The 8,707-nt window shown below is 37.0% G+C and overlaps 1 protein-coding gene across 1 annotated transcript; it reads right to left on the reverse strand.

Annotated features, from left to right (window-relative positions):
• Positions 1 to 315: 315 nt before the first annotated feature.
• On the reverse strand, positions 316 to 7,364 carry mrm3b (mitochondrial rRNA methyltransferase 3b). The gene is made up of 4 exons (XM_081390723.1): positions 6,907 to 7,364; positions 5,539 to 5,783; positions 5,263 to 5,430; positions 316 to 1,036 (listed from the first exon to the last, which is right to left on the reverse strand). Exons 1-4 carry the CDS (start codon positions 7,320 to 7,322, stop codon positions 498 to 500), a joined length of 1,368 nt encoding a protein of 455 aa, XP_081246849.1. The 5' UTR covers positions 7,323 to 7,364; the 3' UTR covers positions 316 to 497.
• Between the last annotated feature and the right edge of the window lie 1,343 nt (positions 7,365 to 8,707).

The following is an 8,707-nucleotide window of genomic DNA, read 5'->3' on the forward strand; positions in this document are numbered from 1 at the left end:
CAATTCTATTTATTACAGCAGTGGTTCCCAAACCTGTCCTGGAGTACCCCCAACACTGCACGTTTTCTGTCTCCCTAATCAAACACATCTGATTCAACTCATTATCACATGGGTTAATGAGCTGATGAGTTGAATCAGGTGTGTTTGATTAGGGAGACAAAGAAAACGTCCAGTGTTGGGGGTCCTTCAGGACAGGTTTGGGAACCACTGTATTACAGTATATATTTCACTTGTTTTCTTAATATTTTTATGTAGTTGTGCTATATTTACAGTATTTATTCATTTTTTGATATCTAATAAATCAAGAATAATTTAACATTTTCTTTTGTTTAATGAATGGATGAATGAAACCCTAATCAGAATAAAGACTTTAATTTGCATACAAATATTTAAATATCACAGAAAAGCACACAGATGCGTTCATATTACATAACGATTATGTAAGCATTGCATGGCAATGGCATTAATGTCTTTATTTCATGAGGCTGTGGTCTCTGTCAAATTCTTATCTTTTCAGCCAGAGACAGCAGCTGCTTCCGTCCTTCAAAGAGCAAAATACTTGCAGCCATAGCAGAGTTCAGGCTGTCCAAACCGTGTACCATGGGGATCAGTAATCTCCGCCCCCCAGTCCTCTCAGCCACTTGCAAAGCCTCCCGGCTCAGACCGTGCGTTTCTCCACCAATTATGAGGCCTGTGTGCCTAGCAACCCAGTCAATGTAATAATACCGAGTCTCAAGGGATTTGCGACTATCATAATCCTCAAAACCAGACAAATCGCCATCCTCATATTCCACCTTCCTTGGGTGCTGATGGCCTCTGACCCAACCGTAATCAGATGGCTTTTTTTGTTTTTTAGGGGTTACAGTATGGTCATCTTCAGTCGTGGTGGTGCTGCAGTTGTCGGCTACGTGAATGGTTGCTGTTTTAGGCAGGTGACTTGGAATCTCGTCCCATGTTAGGCTTGGGATTATAGGGAGACGGAAATGAGCGCCCATGGCTGCCCTAAGAACTTTGGGCTCCCAAACATCCACACATCCTGAATTATAAACAAAACATTTTTTTAAAAACAATATCAAGTTCGTATTGTTTTAAAATAAAACATTATTATTACTGTAAAAATACAATATAAAACATATGTCAACATAGAATGTTTAAGTTCCAGACCTTAAATGCATTGAAAGTCTTTGGGATGGGCTAGGAAGATTTACAGAGAGCTTGACTCTTGCACATAAATGTTGTGATGTTAATTTCATCAAGAAGTGCATAATATTTTGGTCAAGATCTTGTATTGACAATGCAAGAGTCGAGCACTCGTAAAGTCTTCTCCAGCACATCCCAAAGACTTTCAATGATTTTAAGGTCTGGACTCAGAGGTGCCAATTCATGAGTGAAAATTATTCTTCATGCTCCTCCTAACCATTCTTTCACAGTTTGAGCCTGATGAATCTTGACATTGTCATCCTTGAATATGGCCATGATGAGTCTTCTAACATGGTTGTTTAAGAAATGAAAAGCTACACACTCCATCAATTAGGGTTAGAAGAACTGTTCCCAATATAACATGCTAGAAACATCACAATCACTGCAATAATAATCCAATCATTGACTCTTAAGCATTTGCCCATTTAAATCAAAAGAGCAACTTTTGTATGTACGTATGTATATATATGTATGTATGTATGTATCTATATGTAAGGAATAATTGACGACAGGCCGTTGAATTATTAGAAAAATAATGCACACCCGAGGTGGTAATGCGGTCACGACGCGAAGCGGAGTGGCCGTTACACCTCGGGTGTGCATTATTTTTCTAATAATTCAACGGCCTGAAGTCAATTATTCCGCTTATACTACAGTTACCACTCCTCGAAACATTGTTCAGATTATGTATTTCAAGACGTTTGGAAAGTTTTTGTCATTAAAACGCTCTTGTATGTAGGACTAATTTCTTACGCATCTAAACCAATGCCTCCGTTGCTAATTCCAAAACGTCATTTTAGAGTTAGTAACGGAGGTTTGAGCCACTGATAGCAGACTAATGCTGGGGACACACGACTAGCTGACACATTCTCTGACTGTTTTTATCGCAGCAGATTTTAAACACCGACTTTGAACACAGACTGAACGCGCTGAACACGCGTTTGGGCATGATCAGTCATACGTATCAAATTGGCCTTAAAGTGTGTCCCCAGTTATTAATGCAGTTATTAGAGAGAGAGATGTTGCAATAATGAGACAGAAAAGCATGTGCGTCAATATTATTATTTATTTATTAATTTAATTCGTTTTAATTAATTCGTTCATTCTTTTTTTTTATTGACAGATGACAGTAGACTATAGTCAAATAAATGAAACACAAAGCCCTTTTAACAAGTGGGCCTATCAATAATTATTTATTTGTTAAATTATCTGCAATAAAAATAGCCTACGTACTGCAGACTATCCATTTATTTAGCCTATATTCAGTTTAATTTTCTATTGATTATAATATAGATAGGACTATATACTTTATTTATTAAAATTAAACTGCATGTTTTCCATTGATTGTGAAGCTAGACATTGAAAATTCCAGATCAAGCGCATGCGGCTAAATGTTTTGTCTTGTTATGAATTGTATCCTATTTTCCGTTATTACGGTTACCTACGCGAAGTGATATGGAACTGTAATGCGGTCAAGACCTGCCCGGAACTACTTTAGCTGTGCGTTTCCCTGAAAATAATGCACACCTTAGAACGTTCGTCAACCAATCAGATTCAAGCATTCAACGGCCCTGTAGTATAAATGTTAATAACAAAATATGTTATTACTTTTTCTCTCTTTGTTAACATTTTTAGAGTCACTAAATTTAAACTTTTGGTATGAAAATTGAATAAAGTTTTTCAAAACCATAAGAAAGCAACATGAACACAAAGGGCCCTATCTTGCATCCAGCGCAATAGGGTATATGTCGAACGTCGCATGACGAAACCGGAAACCTGGTCTCATCGCATCCGCTTGTCATAGAAAGTGTTAACAGCCGTATGAACTGATGCCGATATCTATGGAATTTAAGGTAATCAGCTAACCTACCTATCTCACTTTGTTATTAGCTTTTTATTCTATTTAAATATCTAAACGTTAGTGTGAAGATTTTTTTTTTTTTTTACTTTTAAATATCGATCTTCACATGCGAGGGACATTGGTTATGATCATCTTTGCTCGCTCCTTTTAAGTTATCTGGAGTAAAACAGTAAAAAAATGCATGAAGCACATACAAAAGACCTGAACCGGAAGCGATGCGTTCTGTTTTCCGGTTTCGTAATGCGGCGTTCGACATATACCCTATTGACTTTGTACAACAACACATGTATCATTCCTATTTTGCACCCAACGCACAGCGGACTTGTCCCTCCATAGACACACGTCAGTAAATTAGGGAATGAACTTGCGCTCCCGGGGGCGGTTCAGCGAAAAGAGGAGGCGTGTTCCGGCGCAAATGTTCCCTGGTGCTATTTTGCAGTTCCAGAAAACAATTCCACCACAGACCAGGAAAAACCTAGTCTAAAGTCAGTGGCGCGTTTAGATGCTATTTTAAGGGCGCATGTTTGGCCATAATGTAGCGTGTGCACAACGCGCATACACTTTGCTTATCTCATCTACACAGACACAGCAGTTGCCATTTTTGCAAACCATAATTACAAGGAAAAATATTCCACATGAGGGAAATCATTGTGGTGTCCATGAAGATGTGAAAAAATAGGCATAAATCTAGCTTACACATTTACCCAAATTATTATACGCCTGTTTAACCTAAGCTTATTTCGGTGGGTTTTCCCAACCCCAATGTCACTTTTCTGTCTTTTATGGCCCTGACGAGAACGTCGGTCTCCTCGGCTGTGAACTGCTCCAAATCCGCCGTTATAATTAGCAATCCGCCATGGAACAAGCGCACCTGCTCTTAAAGGGAATGTGAGATGATGCTCTGATTGGTTTATTTCACGTTACACCCAAACCACACCTATGAGTAATGTAGCTACTTCAGACCAACCCATTTTAGATTTGCGTTGGGCGCAAGAATCATTTATCCCGCTGGTATAAGGCCGTGGGTCCACCAAAGCGTTTTTAGCCAGCTGATGCCTAGCAAACACCTAGCTGTGAGTGCTTGAGAGCGTTTTGGCAGCGCAGTATTTTTTTCAGTTGAGACACTTTGCTTGTTATGATAAAGAATATCCACGAAAGTGTTACTAGTATCTCATTTCACACATATTTTGTTTCTGTGTTGATTCTATAATAAAATGTCGATACAATGTAATGTATTTTCTCTGGCTCTTGTTTTAAATTATTTTGTTCCATTATTATGCTTGTTGTTGTCATCTGTTGACGTTGTACAAGCAGAATGTGGTGGTTGGTCGGTGTGGTATTAGTCCCGCCCCTCCTCCACTGTGATTGGACGGTTGGGTAAAAAGTGACAGTGATGAGCGATGAGTGATAAACATTCTTCAACTCTCTGCAACCTGTAAAAAACGCACAAAGCTCAACGCTTCAGCGTGAAAAAGACGCTCAGCGCCTCGTTACGCTCATGGCGTTATAAAAACGCGGCACTCCCATTGAAAACAATTGAAAAAACGCTTTGGTGGACACACGGCCTAATAGCAACAGCGCCCCGAGATCCGCCCACAAAGTTACTTGCGTTTCACGTTTCAGATCGTTAAAATAGGGCCCAATGAGTTAATCCCTAAAACTTGGCACGTGTGTTTTAAAGTAGAATTTGAAAAGATTTTATTATTTTCTTTATCATGGACACTTGTTTGTCATTGACCCTGATAAAACGAGTATGTTTATATACTGTCAGCTGTTATTGTTCAAATAAAGGAATACTTTATGTTAAAGGGGTGGTATAATGCCCTTTTCACAAGATGTAAAATATGTCTTTAATGTCCCCAGTGTGTGTATGTGAAATTTTAGCTCAAAATATCCCACAGATATTTTTTGAGGGTGAAAAAACACACCATTTTGTGTCTGTTCCTTTAAATGCAAATGAGCTGCTGCAGCTTGTGTCCTTTTACCTCACACACACACACACACACACACACACACACACACACACACACACACACACACACACACACACACACACACACACACACACACACACACACACACACACACACACACACACACACACACACACACACATAACTGCCCCTTAAAGAAATCACTCTAATTCTAATCCTTTAATTCTTTGGAAGAGAAAATTTTCAAAACAAAAGCCTTGCTGGTACCTTTAGTCAGCAGTACAGTATGGCACCCTGCGGCAGCGGCGGAGCGTAACACTGCGCCCAGGTTTCCTGGGTCCCTCATGTTGTCACAAATCAATGTCAGAGGCACAGGCTTGCCATACTTTTCTTGTGAGAATGTTAAATGGGAAGCCTCAGGCCGTTTGAATATGGCTGCAATTAGAGAATGTCACGTCACACATGGCTTCTGCAAAACATCCTTCAGATTAAGGTGCTGCAGTAGCCTAAGCAATACAATTAATTTCTTTATTGATAACGTACCTATTATGTCTTGAGAGGTGTCAAGATCAGACCAGATTTTAGGATCTTCCATCCTAACTTTCACAATGCGGGTAAATATGAGTTTATCAGGGGGAAGCTCCCGCAGAGCATCCACAGAACTGAAATAAACAGTTTGTGCTATAGCCCCTGCATCTAGAGCACTGCGTACGAGACGCGTTCCCTCCAGAACAACTTTACCTTGCTGCTCACGAAGCTTCTTAGATCGAGCTATGTTGACCAACTTCCTGCATATGAAATGGAGATTAAATGCAACATTAGGCCTAGTTGTAGTAAATAAGGGGACTATAGCACTTACTGCACATTTGTTGCATAAAAACTAGTTACTACTAGTATTATTAGCAACTGAGTCTTTTTTTAATTAAAGAATGTAGTATTGCATAAAAACAGGCACCAAAGTCGGTAACTCCAAAGATGGGATTAAACAAACAACAACAACGGCATTCACAAGATGCCAAATACAGATTCAAAGTACTTTACCATACCTTTTTTTGTTTTTCATAACCTTAAAGGGATAGTTCAACCAAAAATTAAAAATGTCTCACCCTCATGTTGTTCCAAACCTTTGAGTTTCTTTCTTCTGTTGAATAAAAAAAAAAAAAAAAAAAAGTTTTAAAGAATGTTGGTTACCAGACAGTTGACGGTAGCCATTGACTTTTATAGTATTTTTTTTCCTACTGCAAGTCATTAGCTACCGTCAACTGATTACCAACATTCTTCAAAATATCTTCTTTTGTGTTCAACAGAAGTAAGAAATTCATACAAGTTTGGAACAACGTGAGGGTGAAAAATTATGACAGAACTATTCCTTTAAGTGGCTTCATTATAAGAGCAAATTTGTTACATTCTGCATTTATGAATAAAGAATTTGCCATTTAGAATGATAAAGTTTACAAAATTGCCAATACTTTTATCTTCATGCACATAATAACAAATAATTTACTTAATATCCAATGTTATCTTTAAGTAATATTTTGCAGAAAAGGTAAAAAATATGATTTTTTTTTTCAAAAATGTAAGCACAATTTAACACACAATAAAAAGAGCTATAAAGATTCCTCAATAGTTAGTAACTGAGTCAAATGCATGACATTGCTGAACATTTGATATCAACATGACAGCGCCCATGAGATGGCGACCCGCTCCACGTAGAGCAAAACAGCTTTTTATGTCTTCATTTCATGTGAAAATAGTTTTATATATCATTGTCATGATATTTGTCAAAATTGTTGTTCATTTCTTTCTGTCTTAAACTTTAGCCAAAATCAATTAGTGCACTTGATATTAGACTAATCTTTGTAGGCTGGTAGTAACAAATATCAATAAAGTCTGATAAAGAGTATCACTCACGTCAAACATTTGTCGCCAGGCTGTGATTTCTCATACAGCAAACCATCAACTTCTCCGAAACAGGAGAATGTGGATTGAGCAGCGACATGGCGGTCTACATTAATTACCCTTTCCCGACGTAATTGTGAGAACTGAACTGAATGCGAGTTGATGTCACTTTGGCTCACATTTGTAGCAATCTCGGGTCGTTGAATTCTCGCTTTTTCAGGGTTTCTGAAAATGTCTTTTAATGAATGTTCATTGGTTTGACCGACGACTTGTTTCGAATTTTCTATCGACTCATTCATTGAAATTAATCCAGATACAGATGTGCGTCTACGTACATATCGTTTGATATTTACGGCATTACATCGCAATGTCAAAGCTGGTTGAAATATTGGATACAAAAATCTCATGCTTGCAATGCGCGTCGCCATTTTGACAACTGAACTTCCGGGATGCGAATTTACAAATATTACTACTATGGCGAAGGAATGACGGCGGACGCTTAATATTAATAAGTCATGCATTTGTATTTTAACGACCAGCAGTATTTACCTAATTAATATTCACGAGCCATGTGTTAGGCATAGGACGGTGAGTATTAGGCTACCTAAAAAATAGACTAGAACTTTGGCAAAATTTCCTTTAATAAAATATTCTAAAATATCTTCTTGGAGAAATGGAAAACGAGTGGACAAACCTTAATCCTATGCAGGGAAAAATGCAAAGTTTCATAATGTAATATTCAAATGAATGTCATTATTGAAGATTATTTTAAAAAGAAATCATATCACGAATTGTATAATAAAGCACTTTTTTATCCCAAATATTTGAATATTTTGATCTAAATTGTTCATATGTTTTAGTGTGTATGGTTTAAAGAAATATTGAAATGAAATATCAAGAGTGAATCAGTTAAAACAGCATAGGCTACTAGGCCCAGTTGATTACATTTTTGAGTAACAACATTGTGAAAATGTTGCTATTTAATATTTCCTCTCTGTGCCTCACCTGTGGCCTAAAGGGGCCACATATGGTTGCTCTTTGTAGGAGAATGATTTCAGCATTGCGTTTAGCATCATCGTTCATGCATTATGGGCAATTATGCAGCTACTGATATAATCTGTTATTATGAAGCATTTGACTTGTGTGTATGTGCATATTTGTGAACAAGAAAAACAAAGACAGAGAGAGGAGTTAAAGCTAAACTGTACCATGAGACTGTGTGACGCATGTTTATTATTTGTCAAATTACCATAAAACTGCATGGCTTAAGTCTTATCAATTATGTGATCAATGATCTTTACTTTTATCGAATATAATATGTGATGTATTGTATGTAAAAAAAAAATGTAAATTGTATTGTCTTTTTTATTGTAGTGTACTACTGCTCTTTTTGTCATCAATAAATTTAAGACAACAAAACATAAAAAAAAATCTAATCAATGAATCAGAAATAATGTTACAAACATAATTGAATGTTCATAGACAACATGTTTTCATAAACTCAGTCATACCAACTGTTCAGTCATTTACCAACAACACAGAGATAATCCAATCCCTTGTCTTATGCAATCTGCTGAACAGATCAGTTGTCACAGGACATGAAAAAAGCATTGTCAGTAACTGACAAAAACGCAAATACAATAATTCAGAGCCATGGGTTATTATAGTGATCTAAGATTAAAACCTAAACATTTTTTGTTAGGTATACTTGAAATAAATGAACTGAACTAAAATTAAAAATTTAAAAATATTTCAACTATAGGCAACATTTTCATATAGTTGAAATTGATGTAGCCTACTAAAATAACTAAAA

The sequence above is a fragment of the Scardinius erythrophthalmus genome, assembly GCF_964197995.2.
Source record: "Scardinius erythrophthalmus genome assembly, chromosome: 17".
NCBI classification, from domain to species: Eukaryota; Metazoa; Chordata; class Actinopteri; order Cypriniformes; family Leuciscidae; genus Scardinius; species Scardinius erythrophthalmus.